The sequence below is a fragment of the Haliaeetus leucocephalus genome, unplaced genomic scaffold (assembly GCF_000737465.1).
Source record: "Haliaeetus leucocephalus isolate CR32 unplaced genomic scaffold, Haliaeetus_leucocephalus-4.0 Scaffold159, whole genome shotgun sequence".
NCBI classification, from domain to species: Eukaryota; Metazoa; Chordata; class Aves; order Accipitriformes; family Accipitridae; genus Haliaeetus; species Haliaeetus leucocephalus.
In genome coordinates this window covers 510,821-537,768 of record NW_010972595.1, presented here as the reverse complement: position 1 = coordinate 537,768, position 26,948 = coordinate 510,821, and the positions used below count along the sequence as shown (strand labels likewise).

Sequence of the window (26,948 nt, the reverse complement as noted above, 5' to 3'; positions counted from 1 at the left end):
TAATGTAAGTGATATTATGCAGTGGGAATACATGTTCCAGAAGATAGCTTGTGATCTCTAAAAAATATTGCCACCCTAAAGAAAAGAAATGCACGTATCTCTGAGCAAAAGTGTGCAGTGTTCCTCTTTACCATCCCTGCGCGCTGTAGGTCCTTTAATCTTTTCATGCTTGGACCATTCCAGCTCCTTTCTCTGTAATATCAAGATCCAGCTGTTCACACTCCGGGATGCACAGGCTGTTCACAGGAACATTACTGTAGCATCCATTTAAAAAATTTACTTCATCTTATGCGCTTCAGGATCAAGTGTAAATTTTCCTGCATGTTTTCTGCTTCTCCCTTGAGGTTCCCATTGGTGGTGGTTGTTGTACCAATATCACCCCAACACTGGAACTTTAAACTTAAGGCTTGATGTGGTACCAAAACTCCCAAGGGTGAATGCTAGCTTTGTGTCCTGTTGCCTGTACTATCTGGTGTGGCCCAATTTGTTTTGCACCCACTGTTCTTGGCGTGCGTCTACCTCATCTCTTCCTTGCAGCCCTTTGCTCATCTGGAAGTAGGGAGGGGAAAAGTTGGGCAGACTTTGGGCTTCGCCTTCCCACCCATCCCTGTTCCCTCTCTTCTCCCTGGGGATGTGCTAGGGGAGAGAGCTGCTGTGCCACAGCCTGCGATCCTTCACCTGAGATTGTGCTAGGGGGGTCAGGGACAAGACAGGGGCTCTTGGTGCTGCTCTGCCTTCATGAGCTGCCGTCCCCATGGAGGAACTGCTCCCTTCTTCTCCAGTGAGACCAGACTAGTCCTTACCCACAGATTGCAAAGCCCCGTTGAGCCCTTCCCAGGCTTTTGGTAATAGCATACACAGTGACACTGTGATACTTTTTGGTAGAAAAGTTTGAGACATCAGAATTATTGCTCTTCACAGGTCTTTGTCCATTTGCCAGAACAAGTGGGAGCACTGCATGTAATACTAAATTTTCCTCCCTTAAAAAAAAAAAAGAAGAAGTGCAGTAAAAAAAAATACTGCAAATTTGCAGAGGAAGAGGTGGGGACTTGTTAATGTATTTGTTTTCCATTTTGTCTCCAAATTTTGCAGTTCTTTTTTTTTCCCCACCAAGTTGATAGTGTTTCACATTTGCCTGAGTGCCTCAAGGGATTCAGGCTGCTTCATTGCTCTGCTCTTTCCCCACGCCACACTCCATGATTGGGCTACTTACTCCCCTGATGCAGTATGTCAATGCCTGTCAGTGTAATGGTGGAGTTGAGAGTCCTATAGTCCTGATTCTCCAAAGACTTGAAATACTTCAATTAATGAATGTAGGCAAGGTTAAAGATAGTGGTGAACATTTTTATCAGTATCAGGGGCTATATCGGAAATAAATATATTGATTAATTCCATGAGGCATAATTTCACCCTCTTTCAAATCTCACTGTCATTTTGCTTTGTTAGTGGCAATGTGTTTTCACCTGGAATTGTAACCGATGTTTGAGATTTAAAAATTTTGCAACTTTATTCCTTGAAGCAAAGGTTAGAAACTCTTTAAGGATGACTTTGAATTTCAACTACTGCACCTGGTTTTGTTATGTTTCCCCTTAGAATTAAATTGACATAGAGAAATCTCTGCTGTGTGTCAACTCACTGAATTTAGGAAAGTCCTGACATTTAGCCCATCTATTAGACCATCTGATAACTGTAAACATTCATGGAATAGGGGTCTGCTAGTATGGTTACCAGTGTGAATGCCAGCCTTCAGCTTGCTGGGGACTTCAAATGGCTCTTAGTGGATGAAAAATTGTTCCTTTTGACTTAATTTCTGTAGCTGGCCTTCTAAGGTTGCTACATTTGACCTAGGAGTGGAGTGGTTTCTGAAATAAAAAAGGGGTCCTCTAGAAACACACATCTGATGTGACCTTGAAAGCTGGAGACCTGCTGATTGCTTTCATATCTAATGGCTTTCAACAGTGTGCTGTTTCAAATGGCTGATTTTTGACCAAAAGCACGTAACAATACTCTTCTTGAAAGCCCTGTGGTCAGATGGGACATCATGGAATTATTTGTGGTAGCTGAAGAGGAATGCTTAAAACCCACCTGTTTATGTCTGTGTTTGGTGCAAGACGGTAAATGACAACTAGCAGCAAGTGTGATCATTTTTGTCTAGAGGAACTACCGATACTTGTGACACATTTCTGATATCTTAAAAAGTAAAATTGATACCCTTAATGCCATTTTGTCTTGCTTTAGCAAATTTTGTGTGTATCACCTGTCCTAAACTCTAAAGGCATCTAATTAATCAAATTTGTAGTAGGTTTGCTTCTTGCTGAGCTGAGCTTTCAGTTGGGTGATTTTAATTTCCTGTATTAAAGCTTGTGTGCATGGTTCACTACTGCTGTTTTTTCATTAACCTGTTTAAAGTATGCATCTGTTATAGGTGCTTTGCTGAAGAGCATGCAAGTATAAGATGATGCGTTTGAGTGCCTCATCCTACCAGATGTAGAAATGTATGAGTATCTTGACTCGCTTTACTACTGCCAGTTAAGTAAATGAGTAGGTGAGTTAGTGCATGGACACAGTTTTCTGAGCCAGAAGCATTTGGAAGGAACAGTGCGTTTTTCAATGTATGTAGAAGCTCATGTTGTGAGCTTGTAGTTGCATACTGCAAAAGTAAGAACAAAAGCCAAATGCTCATGTCAGAAACTGCTTGATAGACCCAGGGTAGCTGTTTTTATCACTGAAAGCTCTGAAGTTAATTTTCTTTAAATTAATATTTTTAACACATTCATGCTAGTAGCAAGCCAGTCACACCTTTATGGGATTATACAGCACTGTCCTCTCAGGTGGGGCTTTGTAGGCCCCTTTCACAGTATCACAAGGGTGATGGCCAGCTACACTTCTGCACTGGTAGTTTTGCTAGGCGGGGTTTGGAACCACACCTTGAAATGGACTTTAACTCATTCCTTCTTCAATTAAAGAAAAGAAGAGGAAAGAAATCAATGTTTTAAGAGAGTTCCAGTCCATGTGTCCAAGTGTTTTTTTTTCCTTGAGCTAAGCTTACAGCTGGGTTTATTTTTCCTTTCCTTTATTAACAATTTATTAATCCCTTACTAGTCTGTAGTCTGCATGCATCACTTTTCTGTTGTTCCTGCTTGTTGGTGGGTTATTTCTATTAGCCCTTGTTTAAAGCATGTATATGTATTGCGCATGCATCACAGGTGCTTGAGGTTTTATTATGTTACCTCATTTTATGTCATATACTTTGGGCATAGATATGATTCTGCCGGCAGTCTGCACACGTCAGTGATTCACAAGTGAAATCTTCCTGGATAGGAAGGTTATTAGAGTCAGGGAGCCTTAAGTATTATTTTAGTACTATGGTGACATGGGTGATTTTTTAAAATATGCCTCTTTTATTTGGTTCAGAATAAGAATTCTTTTAATGTTTTTTTCTGTGCCTTTTTAAGTTCCTGGGAGAAGTGATGTTTTATGATTTAATACTTAAGGGCTTCATACTATACTGCTAGGGAGAAAATACTCGAGAGAAGCTGGCACCAAGAGAACAGTACAGGCTAGGTAGGCATCCTGCTAGAGATGCAGGCATGTGACTACTTCCAGCTGAATCCCAGAGCCTGGTCTTCCTACCACAATGGGGATTGATTCCTTTTTTTGGAAGATAAATGTTTCATGCTTCTAAGGAGACACCCCACATCCGGCAACACTGGGCTCAAATAGACCACTATTCAAGTGAAAACATGATCAGTATTTACAACAGTTTTACCCAGCATTACTGCCGCTGAGAGCGACTCTGAATCAAGTTCCCATGGGGTACTGCAAGTATCTTTGGAGTAAAAAGTTTAGATAGTTTCTGAGCAGACTTGTCTGTTTGGACAGTGTATGGATCTCAAGTGTCTGCTTACTTGTCTGACGCCAGGAGGAACCTTTCTGTGAACTGAGCCAACTGTGTCAGCTACTGGTGTTTGGAAATGAAACGCACACAGTGGACACTTACCTAGGTTTAAACTTGAAGGCTAATTCCAGGGTGCTCAATGAATAAGTGTTTCCAGAGAAAGGCTTTTTGATGAAGTTGGTAGCTGCTGCTGTGTGCCTTTGTATGAAACCACTAACTCACTGCACTAGCTCCTAAACAGTAAACAGTTTTGCATAGTCTACTTCAAATAGACTCCAGGGAGCTGGGAACTTGTTTACAGATACATGCAAGCAGGCTTGCTTTTCCTTTGAGCTCCTAGGTATTGTTTTCAGATTTTTTCAGTATATAATTAGACACTGTCATCCGGTTAGAATTAGACTTCCTAGAGTATTACAAGATTTGCCCAGAAAGCCAACCGTATCCTGGGCTGCATCAAAAGAAGTGTGGCCAGCAGGTCAAGGGAGGTGATTCTGCCCCTCTACTCTGCTTTGGTGACACCCCGCCTGGAGTACTGTGTTCAGCTCTGGAGTCCTCAGCACAGGAAAGACATGGACGTGTAAGAGTGGGTCCAGAGGAGGGCCACAAAAATGATCAGAGGGGTGGAACACCTCTCCTATGAAGAAAGGCTGAGAGAGTTGGGGTTGTTCAGCCTGGAGAAGAGAAGGCTCCGGGGAGACCTTACTGTGGCCTTTCAGTGCTTAAAGGGGACAAACTTTTTAGTAGGGCTTGTTGCGATAGGACAAGGGGTAATGGTTTTAAACTAAAAGAGTGTAGATTTAGACTACATATAAGGAAGAAATTTTTTACGATGGGGGCGGTGAGGCAGTGGAACAGGTTCCCCAGAGAACGTGGTAGATGCCCCATCCCTGGAAATATTCAAGGTGAGGTTGGATGGGGCTCTGAGCAACCCGATCTAGCTGAAGATGTCTCTGCTCATTGCAGGAGGGGTTGGACTAGATGACCTCTAAAGATCCCTTCAAACCCCAACTATTGTATGATTCTATGATTCTATCAGTTTGTAAAAGAGAATTGGGAGAGCTGAGGAGGGTTAAAGCTGGGGAAACAGCACTTCTGATCTGCTTCTGTATGGTTCACTTGAAAAGTCAACTTGTGCACTAGTTTCTCAGCTCTAGCGTAGAATGCCTTAAAAATACTGTACAAGGAGTACTCAGCTTTGGTGCTGTAAACAAGACTTTAATGGACTAAGAGGTAGGGGTCTTGTCGGACTTGTAGGAGTCTTAGGTTATATTCCAAACAGAGCAGCAAGTAAAATGTCCTGCATGCCTTGTTGGTCGCACCATTATTTTCAACTCCAAGAGATTTTGCTTTGCTGCCACTGAATTCTCACACCTCCCACCAGTGTGCCCATTTAAAAAAACCCAGCAAACAACAATAGACCTAAAGTACTTCAGGGGTAAAATTTAAATATCTCACAGATATAAGGCAGTCCAGTATACTAGTATGGGAGGTCTGTATGGTTTTGTGTTCAAAACTTGCCTCTAGAGGGTTGTCTTAGGGAGTGGGGGGCACATCTGCCCTCTTTCCCAAGGAGCAGGACCTCTGTAAAGTAATGCCTCTGAACCTCAGGAGCATTGTTAGAGGCTTCCCCACTCCCTCTCCTTTTGAGGCAAGAGTACTGGCAAAGATTTTCCCTGCTGCAAGCCAGCTGCTGAGGCTGTTAGTTATGCGACTCAGCTGAATCCCCATGTTGTAAGCAAATTTTTCTGTCCTAGTGCTGGTGGAATTGACCTAGCAGAGGAGTGGGAGCTGTGATTTGAGCAAGCAGCTGTGGCTTTTCCTGGCCACGGGCTGAAGTTCTTCAGTAGACGAAAGTCAATAGGCCTTTTGAGTTCATGTTTAAGTGGGGTTGTTTTTATTGTTCTACAATACAAATAAGAAGAATGGAATCCCTCCAAGAACTCTGTGTCATAAGATAATGAATTAGCTGAGAAGTAGGATTAAAACTAATATGCAAAAAAATGCAAAGGGTAAACCGAAGTTTAAGTTAAATAATTTTGTTGCCTTCTTTTGTATTAACATAATTGTGTAATTAAAATCAGAGGGACTTTACATCTTACAAAACTGGGCTACTTGTTACGATTTTGAGCCTGTTAATACATAGACAAAAAACCTATTTGTTTGGCCCAACATGAGGAAATAACCAGCCCAATCCTACTACAAGCACCTGCTTTGGTAGCAATCTTACACTGGCACGTGAAAATGCAGTCAAATATATATTGGGAAATTACACCTGCAAATACTTAACTGAAATGTAGTACATTAAATTTCTTGAACTAGTCACTGGAATATTAGCAAATAAACCAAAAAAGTACTAATTCTCCCATGTTTCTGCAGAAACTGGGAGGGTTTTTTGGTGTCAGGTGTGGCATGCCCTACTGTTTACTATTTTGGGTTCACAAAGTGCTTTGTGCTTCCCTTCTTTCCTTCCCTCCATCCCTTCCTCTCTTTAAGCCATAACTTTTGATCTCTACAATTTACTCAGACACTAATCTCAGAATAAATCAGAACAGCAGATACCATCAATTCTAATAATTATTTGTACACAATTCGTCCTCTGCGTGCTTATGTAACCTATTTTCAACTGAAAACAGAAAAAGCCTTCCCCTTCCTCTGTTTCTCTTAGCACACTTGCAAGATGAAATGTTGCAGCAAAATGTTGTTTCTTGGCTCTGATTAAAAGCATGAGTCACAATTTGTCAGGTCGTGTGAGTTAGAATTGCTCAGACTCTTTTGCTGCATCCATTTCAGGACACATTATAATGGAGTGTGGAGCTGCTAGAATGAAGTCAGAGCTCGTGAAAAGAGGGAGTTTCCTCTTCTTTTTGGCCAAACATATAGACAAGAAATGACTTCTAGGAGCCTTTGGATAGCTATAAATCAATGCCATGAAAGAGTCACTGGAGAAGGTACTGCTTTGAAATGAGTGACAATAACTGATCCTGACTGCATATCTGAGCCACTTCATGGGTTTGCAATACATTCATTGGGCTTTGAGCAGATTAGGGCAATTTAATTGTGAATTAAGGTTTTAAATACTGCACAGAATTTGTTTAGCACTTACAAATAGACTGAGATTTCATGCAGCATGAAATTATGCTGAATCCAGTTTCTGCCAAGGTCCACAAGGAGGTTTATTAATATTTTGTGTTTTTACAGTAGATGCATTACAGACAGCCAAATCTAAGCACTGTTTTATTGCACAACAGGCCCCAAATCACACTTACATACTCAGGGGTGGCAGTTCCCTTATGGCAGCATATTTATCACTTACCATTAAAATGCAGTATTTGCAGTATCTGTGTGTAATATGCTCCCAATACCCTGTTCAGAATACACATTTAGCCAAAAAATATCAACACAAAGACCACTTGAGCAAAGTACAGGAGAATAATACTGCTTCATGCTGGTGCTGGAGACAGAAGTGCTTCACGGTAGAGGGAACAATAGTGAAAATGGGATGCTGCATGAAAAAGAAATGCCATATCCAACTTCCCTCTTTCCTGATACCAGTATCATGTGTGTTTGAGCAAATGTCTGGAAATTAAACCAAATCATTATTGTAAGACTCTTATTTCCAGGCCTTGTACCGCTATAGACCTTCTCTGCTCTGGTTGCTAAGCTGAGCAGTCTAATATGAAAAGAGATGAATACCCCTGAAGAGTCCATAGGAAAAGACCTCAGTGTGCAGTGCGGGGTCTGTATGGTGCAGTATGGAAATGGATATAATCACACAGCTAAAAGTTTTCTCAAATTATTGGTATGTAACAGAGTTGCTTAGGGCTGTCTGTGCACTCTTTATACTGGTTCTTTTTAAACTTTTGGTCCTTGCCTTTTTTACCTTACATTCTTGTGTCTAGTCTCAAGCTTGTACTCAAACACACATGCATATGCATGCACACAGGTGTAATTTTAGCTTCTGTCCAGATGGTCACAACTGACATATAGAAAAATGATAATTTGAGACTCGATAAACATTTAAAGCCATGGGAATCCAAAAGCAATAGTAATTCTTTTAGGAAGTGCTCCGGACTGAGTTATTATGGTGGCAGATGCTTCATACATATAAATCAAATACTGACGAGTGAACTGATTGCTGCTGAGCATATCTTTAAAAAATCAAGGTAGCAGGTGATGGGGGAATACTTTAAGGCATGAATGAAGCTAGTAGATACGTCTTTGGTCTGCACAGGTTGTATTAAGATGCAGTTTGAAGGATTTATGACACTGCATTATATTTATCTGAAGGAAGGGCATACAACTCATTGCTCTGGCAAAGACAGATCTGTTCCTAAAGGACAATAGCATAATAGCTTCTTGATCTGAAGTGATTTAATTGTGGTTGTCTTTATTATTAAAATGCCTCTCCACGGTAATATTTTTTATGCTGTGGCACTGTTTAAACTTCTCTCAGGTGTGACCTAGATAAGTAATTTCACAAGCCACTTGTGGAAAGCTCCAAAATCATTTCATATCAGAGATGTAGTGATTGTACCCAAGAGCCCTTCAAAACATGGCCTGCCATTTTTCCCTTTATATAAGTTCACCTGTTCCTGCTACATCGCAGACATAACTCTTTGTCAATATGTGAAAGTACACCGATTTTCTTGTGGTAGACCAGCATGATGAAGCTGAAGCTCAGATGTCTGGGGAGGTCACTCATAGTTGCTGTTCTGGAAGTTCTTGCATAGGATTTGGCTGAGAGGTTTCTACATATTTTTTACTGCTTTGGACATGCAGGTGAAGAGTGACACAGACACTGAAAGTGAGCAAAAATGGTTGAGCGCAGGCCTGTAAGGAAGGAGTCTGGGCAGTACCCTTTGCCAAATCAAAACTTTAGCAACAAGCCATGAGAGGGAGATTAGTGATGGTGATTCTCTTGGGGATGATTTGCTCCCTCATCCTTCCCAGGCACCAGTCAAATGCTGTATGTGGGAACTGTTGTGGCAATCATTCCACTGACCTGCTGTGCTGTTGTTGTCTGTCTTCAGTACTTCAATTTATTCTTAAATCCATCCACTGGTGGCCAAGGTTGTGGTAATGTGCAGTGGCAATGGTGAAACAGGTTAGATGAGAGTGTGAGCAAGAAGTTGCTGATCAATGGATATAATTTAAATGAGAATTGCAGGAATTAGCTTAAGTGAGGATTTTAGGAATATCACGTGTTCTTCTAGTGCAGGATTTATTTTGAAGTATCACTTAGTAGATTTTTAGCTGTTGATAACTTCTGATGTTGCCAGTGAAATGCCACAAGGTAGTGGTGAATGCTAAGTGTAGCTTAGCTAGGAAGTGTAGCTTGTAAACTCTTTGTGATCTCTTCTAGCAGGGCTTTGGAAAGTCAATTTGAAAAACAGTCCTTGTAGATGCAGGAGAAATACTATGATTTTTAGCTAAAATGCTGCACGCTTTAAAACATCCATTGAAAGTGTAGCAGTGTAAGGATTTCATCTTCAAGTCAGTGGGTTTCTCTTCAGAATGTGGACCGCAGCATTGAGAAGGTAGTAAACAAAAGGCAAAAGGGAGACTGTAAATATCTTGCTAACAAGAAAGTATTTTTCTTTCCTGTGTTTGTGATTTGCAGTGTTCAGGGTTTCATATGTATTCATGTTCTTTGCACCATCTATGTTAGTTGGTCTGGTTTAGGATACTTTTCTGTACAACATGATAATGAAAAGAGGGAACAGCAGTACTAACCCTTGTGTAATCTCTCTGAATACAAGCTGGCAGTGATGATCAAATCCCTTAGCACATTTTGCTTGAATGGGCACGTGCCTGTGAAACCTTGTGGTCAAAGGAGCTGCCATCCTCTGCTCTTCCAGCAGACAAGAAGGATTTAGTTTCACAGCAGCAGGAGGGAGGGTATGATCTGCCTTTGAACCTTCTGCCCTGTGCATCCTGAGGTGTGGATGCTAGTTACCTGCCTAGGGAAGGGGGCCACCTCAAACCTTTCTTGTGACAAACCATTCTGCAATACTGTTTCCCTGGTGTGGTGAACCTCTTTATCTGGGAATTCTCTGGAGTCCGCACAGCTACATCCATATATATACATTTTCTTGCTATGACATTTTTCTGTAATTTTTGTGTTTATTATAAACATTACTGGCTTTAAGCATGATAGGAATCGATTGTGGCAGAAAGGCTAATTGCAGCTACGGAGGATGGGCAGCATGTCATTGCAGTGAAGTGCCTAAACCGACCTGCAGGCTCACAAAACCCTTATTTTTGTCACAGGGAGAAGGTGCTTCAGGTTTTGAGGGCAGGCCTTTCCTCTTTCTAGTAGAAGACAACTTGAGAAGGGAGGAAGCCCCAAAGCCCTTAAGCTGTTCAGGGGAGCCTAGCTGTTGAAGCTGAGAAGGAGTGGTCTTTGAGGAACAACTTTTAAAGCTTTGGAGCAGCCTCTCCTGTGAAGTAGAGCGCCATTTGTACTGAATAAAAATATACTAATTTCTTGCCTCTCCTCCTCCCAAAGGAAACCCCCTGTTACCTTATTTTTTTCCTCTCTGGAGAGTGGGTTGCCCTGAGGTGGTTGTCCTCCCCTGTGGGTGTCAGCCCAAGACCTCTCTGTGCAGAAGCAGGAACTTCTGCAGGGCACAGGATTCAGCATACGTCACTGGGTCTAGCCTGCTGTGTTGTGTATAACCGCTGCATAAGCTGGGGAACCTTCATCTCCAAATAAGGGAGGTGGAATTTTTCATTTGTGCTGTACCAGTTGAGAGGCTTTTGCAGAAGCTCAGTGCTCTGGTGGTTAGAAATCTTCCAGCTTCAAAGTTGTATTCAGGGCCAGTTTATTTCCATTTACTCTTGTGGCAAGATTGTTCCTTTAAAAGGTCTGTTGGTTTTTTTTCCCTGGTGTTTACCTCTGATAACTACAGAGAGCAATTGCAATCCTTTTTAGCCTTCCTTTTGGTCTGTTGAAGCAGCTGATCCCTTAGGGTTTGCATGAGCAAGGACAAGTCGGGAGACAGGCTAGCTGTGGCAGTGGAGAGTCCTGTGAAGGCTAATTTACCCCACATCCTCATCTTGCCTTTAGTCATGTCCCAGCTCACATTGCAATTCTCTGTTCCAGTGCCCATTTTTTCAGAACATTGAAACTGAGACCTTTGTAAACTCCAAATATGTTAGATCTACCACATTTGTGTGATCACAGGAAATGGATTCGGGAGGAAGGAGACCAGGTTAATCAGCCATGATCCAATGTGGTAAATAGATGTTGCTTTTTATTCTACTTCCCTTTTCTTTAATCATTGTTTCTTCTGAGCTGTGACGCCTGGCACACTGCTGAGATCAGACTAATGAGCTTCTACTCTGTGAATCACTTCAGCAAAAGGTCCCTGTGTGTTGTAGATCCCTGCTACCAGGCAGACATTTCTCTGATGATGATGTTCTGGGCTCCCTGGTTTCAGAGCAGTATGGTCTTGCATTTTGCAGTATGGTTTTGCATTTTGTTTCCACTTTCTGCTTCCACTTCCACCCATGTCCAATGCATGTTATCCATGGATAAATAAGGGAAATATTCATTTAATTGGGGGTTTTGGGGTGGAAGGGGATTTACATAAGGTCCCAAAGCTAACGTTTGTCACTTGGTCTGCAGTCTGCCAGAGCTGGTTAGGTAAATAGCCCTGATTTGACTGACTCTGCCAGCAAAGGCAAGTGGAATGATCAGAGGTGACTGCCTATGTCCCCCAGGAGACAGTGGATGAGGAGAAGAGAAGGAATAGCACTTGGGCTCCCTGGCATCAAAAAGCAGTGGTAGTCCAAAAAAGCACCTGGAGAATCTTCCCTCTGTGCAGCAGCTGGGCAGATTTTAACCCCCAAAAAACAAAAAGGAGGAAAAAGTAGAGGTCTGGTTTATAAATGACTTCCATACTTTTAAGTTGATAAAATTCAATGGTATGTACACAGATATTCCATGATAGTCATAGATTTGTTTCCTAACTCCACAAGGGATAATATAGGATGCACAATAATTTCTGTCTTCACTCTTTGTAATTTGTCTATGTCGAGTATAGGATCCAATGTAGCACTTTCATGGTACAGGGGGCGGCATTGGCCTGTGTAATAAAGTGTACTTTGTGTATGAGAGACAGACAAGTGAAAAACCTCCCACTTCCACCTGTCAAATGTGTAAGTAGTGATTAAAAAAAGCCCTTTGAGACAACTTTGTTCTTGTTTTGAATAAACTTCAGTATTTATTCAATCCCTTTGCATCTGAAGAAACTCTGAGAAAGTTTTATAGAGGCTTCAGGTCCTCAAAATGGTCTACTTTGTCCTCATTGGGTGTTTGCTGGTGAAAAAGGAAAAAATGAGAAAGCCAGTTCTTGTTTAATCCTCTAATTAGATATTTCTTTTAAGTAATTAATTGCTTGGACTACTACTCACATCTCACCTCTTTTGCCAAGACTTTTCACAGCTGAGTTTTCAAGCTCTCCTCATTCTTTTTTGCAAAGCATTTTATAAAGCTTGTCTTCCCTTAACCATCACTCCTCTCATGCCTCCTTCCTAAACTGTCATGTATAGTAATATCGGTTTTAAGGCTCTCTAGCACTGTGGAGGTCATTAGAGAAAAATAGACTTTTTAAAATGCCCTTCAAGAGTGACAGTGCTTTTGTCAAATTTGCAATGCTCTGAGTGAGTGCAATAGGGATTTTTATGGAGCTATTGCAATGCCATGGTTTAAGTAATAACTTCAAGTGTCATCAGCATGGAAATTTTCTCATTTTGGTAAGCCTCCCAAGTTGAAGAAGGTTTCTGCAAGTTTTCTTACATCTGCCTTCACAGAAACTGAACAACTCGGGGTCAAAAAGATCAGACTGCAAAAGAGGTATGCACTTGTCTTGGTGGCAATATTAGTTGATGGTATTTGACAGAGAATTTCTTGCCAGTCACCAGAGCTTTTAATCAAAACTGTCAGCTTGATTCACTTGACTCAAAAGTTTAAATGAACAGCACCTTTTCCACCAACTTCATCAGTTGCATTTTTTTTGTGCTGATGATTTTACTGTCCCTTTTTTAGATTTTTTTTGTTGTTGTTCATTTTCTTAGAGGAAAAGCTAAAATTTGCCTTCCCCTAAAACTCCTGCTTGAAATTCTCCATAGTATGCCTAGTCCTGGTGCCAGGCTGAGACTGAACACATTGTTAGGATGCAGGGAATGCACCAGTAATGTTAATATATTATCTTTAGATATATCTATATATAGATATATGTAGTTCACTGTTTTTGAAACTTTTTGAAAGTGCAGCATTCCCTGGGTCAGCTGCATCTGTGTTCCTTCTGGACAGAGAAGCTAAAACTATCCCGAAGTACTGGATGCAGCAGAAATCACAGTTCCCCAGCCCTGAGGGAACTGGGTGATTGCTTGTAATTAAAGGCAGTTAGCATCTCTTAGATTGCTACTCCTTGGCTAGCTTTAACCCTTGCAGCCTTGTCTTCCAACCCTCACGGTGGTATTAATGGCTTCGCAGCTACAGTGTGAGTCAGTTACCATCAGGCCCTAAAATCTAATTTTAGGCAGAAAAAAAGAGATTAAATTTCACTTGCAAACTACAGTTTGAGAAGTACTTCATCTAGTTTAATAGAACTAGAAAGTGAAATTGCAACAAAAACCTGAAACCAATGTACCTCATTCATACCAGTGTAAGTCCAGATGCTAACAGATACATTGCTTGTTCACACTGGAATAATATATGATTGAATTATGACTCTTTAGAGCAGATTCACTAGGCTTAGCACCTTATAATGTTCTTGACTAAATGGGACAGAGACATCTATGCTTTGATGACAGTTTCTTGCTATCAAAAATGCTTAATATTTAGGTGAATATTAATGCTTTTTCAGCAGCCAAAAGCTGAATCAGGTACAAATAATTCTGTTCACTACTGTCTATTTTCTAGAGAAGTGTGACAGAGTTAATTATGCTCTTAGATGAATTGTCTGATTTATTCACTGAGTCTCATGATTTTTTTTATTAACTTCATACACTTAGCACAGTGGTTACCTTTCTCAGAGTTCAACATTCTGAAGTTATGTTTTGCTTAGGACAGAGTGCTGTAATTCTGATTTTTTTTCATAAATGCATACAAGTCAGCTGCAACGTCTAAATATTTCCCAATCACTCTCTTATATTTCAATGTGAAGAATAAATAGGATAAATGCAATTCAATGATACAGCTGATCCCCTCTCTCTCCTCCTAAGCCCCTCCCAAACAAACAAACAAAATTTGTTCTTAACTGAAAATGAGGAAGAAACTTTTTTCCTACTAGGATAAAGACTGCGCAAAATCTGCCCATTTTATTTTGGCATTAGCAGAATTAGCAGAAGTGCCAGTGTTTTACAAACTGTTTGAATATAGTATTAGCATATTATTTTGCAATGTAGTACTGGCAGACTCATCACAGTGTTTGCCATAACTGAAGTTCAGAGATCCAGACTCAGATGTGCAATAATGCAAGCAAAGACAAATACTCTGCTGCAATTTTGGTTGGAGGCATTAGTGGTAAGAGAATAAAATATATTCTGGATTATTTATGCATGGACAGACATATGAATACATTGTAGTCATACTAATTATAGAACTTGTTATAACGCTTGAGGCTTTCATTCTGTCAAATCAGATTAATTGATGGGAGAAAATGCATGTTCACACAGGCAATATGTAGGAATAGCAATAGGCAACGTTTCAGCACGCTTCCAGCGCCTCATACTACCCCTTCAGCATGGGGTAGCTTAGCTGGTTTTGCTGCAGTTCAGCAAAGACTTCAGAAATCTTGCTGTTTGAAATTATCGCTCCAGTTTGCTCGTGCTGACTGGAGTGCTCTTTCTGTCAGACAGGCTGCTGCCTTGGAAGCATTTTTGGATACATTTCAGTGGGCCTTTTAAATGTTGTTGCTATAGCCACTTAGCTCTGGTGAACTCTGCAAGGAGGACTCTGAACTTTCCCACTCTTTTTCTAGTCTTTGCTTAAAAAATACAAGAAAGGAACTGTAGGTGCCTTTAAGGAAAGTTGTTGTGGAGTTTAATCTGAGGACAGGGCCTAGTTTACAGCCACGTGGTATGTCAGAGGTGGCTCTGACCATTCTGCCGTGCACCCATGTATGAAATACCCGTAGCACCACCCTGAGAAAGGCAGACCTACTCCTGCACACCTGGTATTTTGTCTGTTTTGCAGTGATGCCTGCCCTCATGGAGGTGCATTGTGGACACTACCCTCCTCAGCGGCCTTTTAACACCTCTTTGCTGTGTGTCGGCAGCATCCTCCTGCATCAGCAGTCCTGCAGAACAGTGCACTTAGTAAGGAAGGAGAATAACCTGTAATTATGATCCTTCCTGCACAGGGCTCAATCAGGAGGCTTTTAGCATGAATGCAAGCATGGTCCTGGACTGAGGAAGGGGGGGTAAAGAGAGCGAAGCTCCCATTTGCCCAAATCTATGTGCTGTGATAAAGGAGGAGGCAGACGTAGGGCTTGTTTGGCCTGCCTGGGACCTCTGTGTTGCTCTTCATCCTTTGCTGTTACTGACAGAGCTGACCTAGTGCCCTAGGAAGGGAGCATGCAAAAGCTGTCTGGGGCGGGTGTCCTGGCTGCTCTTCCACAGGCGAGTGGAGGAGGCGAGAAAGCTGCTTCCAGGGCTCAGGAAGGAGTCCTCTTGCCCTGGACCTCATGCCAGGTAACAGAGCAACAGAGGGAAATCCAGTCTCTCCCGTGGGCTAGACCTTGTTTGAAGGCAGCAGCAGTGTCCTGAATCCCTCTTGCATCTCCTGAGGGACAGCTTGGGGAGGTGCTTGGGTGCAGCACAGTGGATTAAGGTTTGTGCAGTGCTGCTCCAGCTGTCGGGGCGTGCAGTGCTGCATACACAGCCTTGTCTGCACTCCCAGCGTGGCCTTTACCTGCCGGAGGCTGGGCAACAGATGTCTCTGACAGGCAAGTGGGCTTTTGATCACCTGAGCTCTCCTCTGCTTTGAAGACATGGCTAATCCATTAGTGTGTCTGTCAAATAATGGTCATGGTAGTCAAGCGGTTTAAATGGAGTGAACCAGACGGTGCCATTCCTGCCTATTGGAGCTGGAATCACTGTGTGCCTGCGTCTCGTTGCCTCTATGCAGCAACACAAGTGTGAGAGCTGAGGCAGTGCTGCTTGCTTAGCCTATAAACTTCATCCTTTTGGAAGCTTCTCTTGCTCACCATGAGGTGAGCCATCAGTTTAGGTCAAGGCAAGCAAGATGATACGTATTCATGGCAGATACTTATGGGACAAGTTTGTAACATTTTACAACTACAGTGACTGTCCTGCTGTTTGCTGTCTTGCTGGCACCTATCACAAAATCAGACTGACAGGACTTAAACAAGCAAGGGAGTCCCAAACTTGTGCTCAAACTTGGTGATACCAATACCCTGTATTCCTATTTTTCCCTGTTACTCCATCTGTACCTTAAAATCAAATGGGTGGAAGGAAAGACATTGCGTTTTGTAGCTGCTTTATTCACCACCGAAAGGCAGTGACACGTGCAGCACACTAGCTGTTCAGCAGTGGGTATCAGTGTAATGGGAAGTAGTACAGGCAGTAAAGAATAATGTATTCCATTGTCACTGCAGGAGGAGCATAAGCAGATAGCGTGCCCCAAGCTCATATGGGCGTCTTCGCTCTTGTCAGAAAACTGCTTACTATGGCTGCTCGCACAGTTCTTTGTATCAGTCAAAAGAGGTTCCTAGAGCAAACATACTGCATCGTCCTTTGTAACGCACAAGAGGAAAGAGGGCCATATGGGGAATTAGTCATGCTTTTACCCCTCATAACTTGTCTCTTTTCCTTGAATATGTCCCAGCTTGACTTAGCTGCTTGCTGGTTATTTTTGAGGATCTCATTCAACTGCAGAGAGCTGAAGATGGTTAACAGTTGCAGCAGTGCTATACCTGGGTAACTCCTTAAGAACTACTCCTAGGCAAGGATTTAAACTGCTTGAAGCGACAGCTGATATAATTTAGCACCTAGCAATGGGAAGGATAACGTTCATTAAACAACCAGCTTTCTGAAAATCAGCATGAAGTACAGAGAGCCCACCCGGACCTGGCACTGCAGTCATCTGGTTGAATGTCATCGCAAGGACGAGGTGAACTTCTCCAGTGCACAGGTGACCAGACTGCCTGAGGTGCTAAGTGTCTGTGGTGCAACAGACCCAGGTAGCAGGTAGGATCCTCATGCTGCTTCAGCTGCTGGGAATTCCTCATTGCCTCTAATTAATTATTGGAGTTTCTGTTATCATGGGAGGAAAAAAAAAGAGTTACTGTACTGTAAAATTTTGTTAAAGAAGGAAGGAAACTTTATTTCTAGGAAGCCCCAAATTACTCTTTTTTTAGTCATCTTCTATACAAAACCAAATGGAAAGGTCAAGGAGACTGAAGGGAAGAGACTCTTGCTAATAGCTTCTTTTATTTTGTTAGCACAGTGGTGCTGCTGTGTGGGATCTCATTAGGGACCTCTCTCCTACCCCAGCCCCAAATTGTGTCACAACACTAAATCAAACAGGGCAGGAAGCCACCTTGTGTCTTCAGCAACTCTCTTGTCAGTGCCATCTCTGCCTGCAGTAAGTAGATAAATTGGTGTCTTTGTCTCAACTTCCATCAGCTGAGTGTCACGACTGTAAAAATGTTTGCCTATGGCAGAAGCAGCATCCTCAGACACGTTCCTGATTCCTCCGTGGCAACCTTTAGACTATCCATTTGCTACCACAGGCTCCAACACCTGTGTTGCTCTTGCCAACGCTCTCTCTTCTTCTGCATATCACCTTGTTTCCTACAAACATTGCGAGCCCTATCTCTGCCCATAATTCCTATAAATATCATTGCTGTGACATCATATCGGTTCAGCCCTCAGTTTCCTCAACAGTTGAGTGCAATGGCATTGTTGCCTGCGTTCTCCTGTTTTGGCCCATTTCAACTTCCTGGTTTTATTTGTTTTTACAATTAGCTATCAGAATGCACAGTCCTTGTATTCGGTAGCTTATGATCTCAAAAGCTCTTGGAGGTCAAAATACAATAAAACAGAAGGCCATGAGCCACTGAAGGCCAAATGGATATTGAAGTTTTGCTGTATCACCTTTTTAACAGGATCCACTCAATATGAGTTTAGTTCTTCAAGTCTGTGGAGGTGTCCTAGCCTGGCACACAATCTCATTGTTCTCTTTTTTTCTTCTCTCCACCTTGCTACCTTTGCCTGCCCAGTATCTCTTCCCTGTGTATCTGTCTTCATAACTATGACACTAGTTCATAATTTTTCTGATATTTCTGCAGTCTATAGTAACTTTCCTTTAATTATTAGTCTCATCCCTCTGTATTTGCTTTTAGGTATCAGCTGAAAATTATTTTTTTTTGCTTTCCTTCGTAACTTTTTCTCTTCTGTCAGTATGTATGTATTCTTTCTGGCATTATCTGGTATTTTAAATGCATAATTTGCATAGTAAATAATAACATGGTGAAGGTTAAAAGTACCTGTGTTCTGCTAATCTCGACTGGCTGGTTATTGCTGAGGAAAAGAATGAGTCACTGGTTAAATAGATAATATACAGGTAGGGTACAGACATACAGGTTACACCAGCATCAGATTGTTGATGACTTACATTTTTTTCTTGAGCTGGAGCTGATATGTTTATTGTTTCAAGGGAAAATGTTATTTAAAAAGTGTATGGGTTGTGTCATGTTGGTAATACCTGATTCCTGGTAATAAATGAAACTTCATGGAAAATGCTCCTGACGAAAGCTGAGCAGGAAAAATGCAATTTTGTGCATCAGGCAATAGAATTGAAAGATGTATACAGGAAAAAAGTAAGTGTAAATAGGGATCTGCTGGCTGCTTTATGTAAATGTGGTAGGCCATGTGTCCATGGGGTTGAACACCTGCCTCTGGTTTTCATATGAGGTGTTTTTTTCTTAGTATCTAAAACCTAAGGAGCTAAGGGTGAGGGAGAATTGCCTTCTACAGCAAAATAGAAATCTCAGCATCTCTGTGTTGAGTGAATACGAAAAGCTGCAAAGGGTTTCCTTAAATGGGATGGGTTGCATTTGGAAAGTCAAATACCAAATGCGTATTGTAAGTATGTTGGCAAAATGATGCAGAAATAATGAAGTACAATAATGCCTTGCTCTTACAGTCTTGTCCTCATCAGTGGAACTTGCTCTCCTTCCCATAGGTAGGTGGTAATGCTGTGCTGGTTCTCAGATGGAGGTACTGAGATAAGGAGTAGGGAAATCATTACCAGTCACCTATGAAACATGCATCTGAGCTTCTGGGTCTTACTGATGAATCAGTAAGACTGGTTTGTCTTACTGACAAGGTCAGAAGTGCCACAAAGTTGGTAAAACCCTAATAATGTAAGCTTTAATTCAGTACAGGCTGTTCTCTTTCTGTCAATACGATACAACTCTTTATGGAGCTGTGTCTAATCTCCCTAGAATTAAAATGAACGCTCGCACTTTTTCTACTTTGGAAGAAAAGTTTAAAGATTTGTGGTTTTACCTCAAGACACTTTTTTAACGCTTACCCCTCCCAGTGAAAACTGCCTTTTGCATTAATGGATGCAAGACTTCTAGTTTTCCTGTGTATGAAAAGCACTCTTGAATATGCAGAAACAAGAGAGTGAATTGGTAAATTGTTGCACAAATCAGCAGCGCAGTTTCAGAGCCTGAGCTCAGTTATAGGCCCTCTTGCACACAACAGATCCCAAAGGAGAAACCCCACTGATTTTGTATTTTTTATAGATGTATAAATCTGCGATTTTATTTTTTTCCCATGGGGTAGGAGAATCTCTGTGCGGCCAGGATGGTCTGTTTTTGCTTTGCCTGGCTGGATATTGAAGTAGTCAAGTTACATGACTAAGAACTGATTTAAGTCCTTTAAACAGGGGCTTGCTTGATTAGGCTAATCAAATGTATTCTTCACGTTTCCACAAGCTACTCAGAGTGTTTCTGTGTGAACTTGGAACAACTGGAGTTGGAAGTCATCCCCAGCGAGCCTATTTTCACCACAGCTTGTCTTGTCTCACATGGTGAACTCCTCCATTGCAGGCTCTGCTTCTTAAGAGGCAACTTTTGCAATATGTCACAAAATGTGTTAAGGCTAGGACAACGTTTTGACAGTTATTCTCCCTCTGCTCTAGTGGCTTCGGCTGAAAGCACCACATCAATAACCTTAACTAAAGAGAGGCATGCAGGGGTCTTGGCAGAGTTGGAGAGGTGATTGATCAGGTCGATACAATGAAGGAAATGCTGTCCTTCCTCCTGTCCAGGGCAGGAGCCCTGCAGGTGTAGAGAAGGATGCCCTCTATCTTGGTCCTTGCTGTGCCTGGGGTCAGTATGGGGGTGACCCAGGGGAGCCGGAGGCAGGCATCCTGTTGCAGAACTGGGTTTTAGCCTCCCCTGTGCAAACCTCTTGAATTTGATCCATAGGTCCTGTTTCAAGCCTCATGCATTATGAATAATGTATTCTCCTTTAATGTATTGTTTGTTGTTCTTGTTGAAAGGCATCGATATATCCGTAACTAATGTGTTGGGCTGGATCTCTCTTCAGTGTATGGACTTCCCCTGCCATGTGTTGGGGGGGTTAGGCAATTGTGCTTTACCGATTTATTTATTTTAAAAGTGGGGTTTGCCCCAGTTGAAGCCTTACAGCCCCTGCTGTGTGTCAGTCTCTCAGGAAAGCAGGCTGACTGCAATGAAGCAGATGGCTGTTTGCCAGGAGTGAGCCGCTCACTTTCTGTAATTTACCCTTCCTTTTTAAAAAAAAAAAAAAAAAAAAAGGTTTGGCTTGGTTGGGTTTTTAATCAGAGCCAGCCTGTCTCCAATAGCCTGTTCTCCCTCGCGCGCCTGTGTTTGTGTGAGTGCGGGAGAGAGGGAGGCAGAGAGAGAAGCCGTGCCTGGGCTATGCTGACAGACGACTTTTTCCTCAGTTGTCAGGTTTTGAGCCTGTCGGCAGCACTGCCGGTAAGTGGGAAAAAAAAATAATAATGCCAGGGCGGGGAGAGCAAGGCTGACTCGCTGGGGAGCAGCCAGGAGGGACCGTGGGCTGCCACTCGTGCGGCGCCGGGCAGCCTCGTCGGCAGCGCGCAGCCCTGGGACCCGCGCAGCCGCCCGACTCCCCAGCTGCCCGTGCAGACGGCTCACTTGTCAGCAAGGGATTTTCCTCCCCTCCTCCCTTGAGAAAGATCCCTCAGCTGGTATTACTGATTGTATCCCTGGCTTATTGTCCCCCCGGTCCTCCCCCCCCAACCCTCTCCCCCCAAAAACCCAAACAAAAAAGCCAAACCCCAAACGAAAACCGCAAGGGAAAAAAAGAAAAAATCCGTGTGGGTTTGCAATCTGGAGATGAGCCTCTAATCCCCTCGGTCAGCCCGAGGATGGTGGCATGCTGGCGCAGCTGCCCCCTGCGTACACCTGAGCGCTCACGGGCTGCCCACGCGCCCCACTCGCGGGGAGGGGGAGAAGTGGCTGCCAAAAATGTTGGCCGCTCCCGGGCAGCGTTAAAGGTGGAGCGTGTGCATGTGTGGGGGGCAGCATCCGACCTCGCCGAGCTTTAACCAAAGCGGTAACCTGCAGCTATGGAGTCACCGACTAAGGAAATCGAAGAATTTGAGAGCAACTCTCTGAAATACCTACAGCCAGAGCAAATAGAGAAAATCTGGCTTCGGCTCCGAGGCTTGTAAGTAGTATGTTTTTTCATATCCTTCTCCTGTTTCCTCCCATTGTCAAAATTATTGTAGCACTTTCTTTTCCCTTTCTTGCCGGTACCTTCAAAATTTCCCAGGAGTTTCCACACCTGTTCTCCATAAATGCAGTGACTTAATCTTAGCAAAAGATCCATTTTCTTCCTTAAATTGAACTGCTTGTTACAGTGGGAATGTAGAAATGTCATTAATGAGGGTATTGTAAGATATAAGCAGTTACTGAGATGCTAATTACTTTAGCTGCTATACTAGAAAAGTTCTGTTATAGCCTGAATGATACTTAATTGGATCCTCTGTTTTCAATAATCTTACCCTTAGGTGCAACATACAGAAGACTTTTTTCCCCTGTAAATGTACACCATTTCTGGCACTGGCATGGTTAATAAGGACAAAATAGGCAGAGAAGGCACAATTAGAAAACATTTCTAACAGCATTTGTAATGGCAGCAAATTCATGTTCCATGGATTGGATCGTACTTACTAATTTATACATTAAGACTGACTTGCCATGAAATGATGGGACATTGGCTCCCGAGTAGAAAAGAAGTACCTGTGCTTAAAGAAGAACTTGGCACTGCAGAAAAGGAAAAGTTTATAGGCCGTAGAGTTTGTGTAGCTTATTTAGAGTCAATGTCCAGCATCTTTTTCAGATTCTCAGTATGTAAAATACTGTCTACCAGCATTAAGATCCATTACTGGCAGCAAAGCATTTATTTGCCCATCAGTTTTTGGCCAAGGCGAAGAGGAGCATTACCATGTTAAGCTCCATCCCTCTCTGTATGCAGAACTGTTTGGTTTTTTTCTTCAGTGTCACATGTTAGAGTTATTAAAATTTCAGCCCTCAAGGGAAAGGGGAGAGGGAGGGGAGCAAGGAGGCTAGGAAACAGCAGAAGCAAGAAAATGTAGAAAGAGTAGGCTAATAACTGAAAACAAATGGGTTCAAGTTAAACTTGAGTTCCTCTTTGAGTGTTATTTTGTGTGAGCAGCAACAGCATATTTTGTAAAGCATATCCAAAACTTCTGTAGGACTCCAGGCAGTCTAAGACACATGCATGAATATGTATTTCTTTCAAGGCATCACTCCAGGAAGCCTGTTTTGTGAAGGAACTTAATCAAAGTAGATGACAGCTGTCTTGTAAGCCTTCCAAATAGAAGAGCCACACAAAACAAACCCTCTTATTTTCAAGTCTCTGCCATGCTGTAGTATTAGGAGTCCTTGAATTTCTATCTAATAAGGAGCTTAGGAGCATGCTGATTCGGATTCCACCTGAAGTTCATAGACAGTTCTTCAGCAGCGTTGTAGTTCAGGATCTCTCCTGCTGTTCGTACAAGGCACTGTCTGCATATGACACGTCAAGGTCCGGTCTCTTCTACCTTTTGGAGATTTGGCGAAACTGTAAGACTTATTCTAAATATGTAGTAACTAAACCTCAGGCTGTTTTTCAGTGTAGCCCTCTCTGTTGGCAGTGTGTGTAACAAACACATCCTTTCTCCTTCGGAGTTTCAAGATTTCTTTGCTTAAAGAGGAGATAGATTTTCTGTAGAATTCTTGATCACAAGATGAAAACTGAAATGTGTTCTGGTCTAATTAAAGACTGTAGAAGATTTTCCATTCCCAGTCATTTTATGGTGGCTTTTAGCGCGTGCAGACACACACACACACAAACTGGTTGCAAACTGAGGTTTGGCATCATGTTTCATGGTTTTTCTTGTCAGTTTTTATGCATGCCTGTATGTGTAAGAAGAATGATTAGATATGCGCAGACATCTTACTTAACTCTTGAATAAGATGCTTCATCCTGGAGAGATCAAATACTACTTGAGAAGATGCCTCTCTCCCCTGCCCCTGCTACAGCCGTAGCACGCAGGAATTAGTTACAAGGCACAACAGTGCTACCAGAGCAGTGTTACACAGGTAGCGAGAGACAGCACCCGGCTGGCTGAAGCTTCCCAGGGAGTTGTAGTCTGCAGCAGGCAGATACCCAGTAGGTAATTTGATCCTGACAACATTTCTTAAACCAGAGGGGCTGTGATGATTTAAACAGTCTCAGGTGCTCAGCATTGGTTTGGACATCTCCTTGGTAGGACTTCACCCTGGCAGCTCTGGTACCTTCCTCCCTGTCTTCCCCCCGCCCAGTGCCAGCTGCTGTGTTTGCTCACAGTGACTCAGTGGACAAACCAACATTCATGCCCTCTTGCAATACCTGGCTTTTCCAGGGGGTGGGACAGGGGGCTCTTTTAATTTTCCCCTATCTCAGCCTCCTTGGTTTGAAGGGAATGGAAACCCAAAGGTTGCAAAGGGGTGGTTAAGCTGAGGCTCTTTTCAGACTCCCCTTATGTAGTGTGTTTTCTGCTTAAGCAAGTCTGGTGAAGGCTTTTTTGCTGTGTGCCTGGTACAGTTCTGTCCTGCAGGATGGTTGGCCTTTGGAGGTTTGGGCATGGGGTGTGTATTTTCAAGGAATAGGGAGGTCTTTTGGACAGTGTGCAAAGGGCAGGTTTTTGTGAGGCTGAAGCCAGGTGTCTGTTGCGACATGAGTCATATGTTGCTGTAAGAGCCAGACAAGATATTGAATTTGCCTCTGGAGTGGAGTGGAATGAATTCCTTCTCCTTTCCCATATGTACCTCTCCAAGATGCAGTTTCTTGGTCAGGACAGCCTGGTTGCTTTGTAAGCATAGCAGTATGAGGCGATGGTCCTTAGGCCATATACAGATTCTTTTTGCTTTTACAGTTTAAGAATGAGCTAAAATACTAATGCAATAACATTACTGGAATGTTTTTACTTGACCTACACATATTCATGGCTTAATGATTCTGTGCAGCAATTTAAGAGAATCAAGTCAGTGGACCTATAGTGTTTTCTCAGGTTTAAGGGGGCATGATAAATTGCCTTACTGGGCAGTAAGTCATCTGTGGCAAAATATTTGGGTGTCTTGAACCAGGGATCTATGAAATAAATGGTGTCTTTTATACATGACCTATTAGATATTAATTTAGGTTTAATCACAGCTTAGAAAAGAATCTTTTAGTGGTTTATTATTAATGAAGTTTCAGGGAAGGTTGCTGAATAAGCTGTTTCCTGGGCAAAGGTACCATTAGAGGTACATGAAGCTCTCTGGGGAAAATCTTGAAAGTTGAGAACTGACAATTTTGCCCTTTCTTCTTATGTCATGCCAGAACGTCAGTGAGAGGTTTACTCCAGATTTCTCCTTGTAGGAGCTCACTCCAGCAAAACAGCTGCATGTACTGGACTTGCAGCCATCAGGGTCCTGTCTTCCTGGGGAAGGAATGCACCAGCTTTCCCTGCAGCAGGGACCTCCCAGAAACAGACCCGCTTCTGAGTTTCGTTGTCATCATAAATGACTCAGGCTGAAGCAGCTTCACATCCCTTCAGGGATATCTTGGATGGGGTTTCCTTCTTGGCTTCCAGAGGGCTGCCTGCCTCCCAGGAGAGCTGTTGGGTGCAAGTGGTGCCTCCCCACCACCCTGTGTCTCCCCTTCCCCACAAGCATACATGCATTCTCATTCCCTGGCTGCTGATGGGCTGCCAGCTGCCTCTGCACACCGCTGGTGTATACATGTGCTCCTGCTGAGTGTGTGTTTAATTCAGGAGGGGATTTCCTCGGTTCCTTGGCTGCTGCTGGGCTGCGGGGATGTCCATTTGTTTCCTCACATGGGGCCTGGCTTTGAACAGTTGCTTCTTATTCCCAAGCAGTGCTCACCCATGAAGGCTGACAAGCTCAGCCTGTAAGAAACTGTGTTTCTTAAGGATGTGTTGATTATTTGCTTATGGCTTTCAATAGCTGCTTCTACCAGAAAAAGGGTCTTGAGTCTCTTGCTGTGTTCTGTCTTCTATGCTGCATGGATCCTGTCCAGAAGGCAATCTCTTTTTCAGACTTGCCTTATTCAGCTCCAGGCTTGGACACTGTAGACACGGCAGTTACATTATGAGTCTGCCCTCCACTCTCCTATGTTTGCTAGTAACTCACTCTGTTAAGCTCAGGACCTTCTGCTCTGCAAAATGTATTGGTTAAGATCAGGTGGGACCCATTACAGGGCACTGTTAGAAGCAGAGCTTGGAGACCTGATTTCAAAATATGACTGCACAGTTGCTTTTCAAGCTAATGGTTTCTTTAGGGAGGTGTGACCAGTGGTGGCTGTGTTGGGGTGTTCTTGTTTTAGCACTTGGAACCCTAGCTGTGGGACTGTGAACTCCCATCTGCTAGTTAGGACTCTTAAAGCTCCATGAAGTGGCTTCACTTACCTTCCAATTTCTCAAGAACAGAGAAAGCACTCTGAAGTCCTTTTCAACACTAAGATTAGGTGTCATGTTTGACGGCATTGAAGAATGCAGAGGCATATATCCAAAGAGCTTTGCTAGGTTCAGTAGAGATGTGCTAATTTACAGCAGCTGAAGACCCAGTTTGGAGATACTTTCAGTTTGATTTTTGTTGCTTTTATACACAAAAATAAAACCTTGGTTTCTAGCTATTACAGTAGCGCCAGCATCACTGGCATCTGCTGGTGCCCCTGCAATGCTTAGAGAGGAGAAAAAATGGACTTTAAGCTTTTTCCCAGTAGCTGGGATTATAATGTTAAATTGCTAAATACATAATAAATCCCTTCATTCTCTGTGTAGTACTTCCTCATGCTGCCGAAGATGACATTACAAACAGCAGCAATCTCTGAACTGCGACTCAAATGGGATGCTTGACTTTGAACTCATTTTTTGGACTCTCCTGCTCAAACCCGTCAATGTAGAATTGGTCTAAGAATCTCATAGGGAAAGAAGATAGAAACACATTTAAATCAGTGTCTTTGAAAACTTCATGGTTTTGCTGAACATCTGGAACAATATTTCAGCACTTAGGGCATATCCTCAGTTTCCTCTGCAAAGCACCGTGCATCCTATCGACAGTGAAGATGTCCCAGTGCAAACATTTGTGTAAGATCAATATTTGTTCTTGAGGTAAATGGTGAAGCAGCAACCGATTTCAGTGGGAAAACATGGAGCCTCCATGACTGAGATGATCTGGCAAGTGTTAAGAGTGCCACTGCTCAGTTATCTGTTTCCCTGTCTTATCAGTATGTGCTCTATGATATTTTTAGGTTTCCTTAGTTGAAAAATGTCACATACAGAACAGCTGGTTCTGCCAGTGACAGTATCCTGATCTGCTTTGTTTTCATTTATGTGGCCATTGTAAACAGGAAAACGGAGAGTTCCCTTCAATTCCAGAGGCATGCTCTACACAGTGGGCTTTGTCCCCAAATATTTTAGCTGGCAGCAGATACTAGAGTTTTT

At 42.7% G+C, this 26,948-nt stretch overlaps 1 protein-coding gene across 2 annotated transcripts in view; it reads left to right on the top strand.

Annotated features, from left to right (window-relative positions):
- PDE1C (phosphodiesterase 1C, calmodulin-dependent 70kDa) overlaps window positions 1–26,948 on the top strand; it is a 320,002-nt gene that overhangs the window by 91,256 nt on the left and 201,798 nt on the right. The window contains exon 1 of one of the 2 annotated variants that reach the window (XM_010562367.1): window positions 21,522–21,622. The exons of the other annotated variant lie outside the window; for it this stretch is intronic. Within the exon in view, the coding sequence (XP_010560669.1) occupies window positions 21,522–21,622 (101 nt within the window). Of the gene's footprint in view, window positions 1–21,521; window positions 21,623–26,948 lie in introns of those variants that run through there. 2 annotated transcript variants of the gene reach the window in all.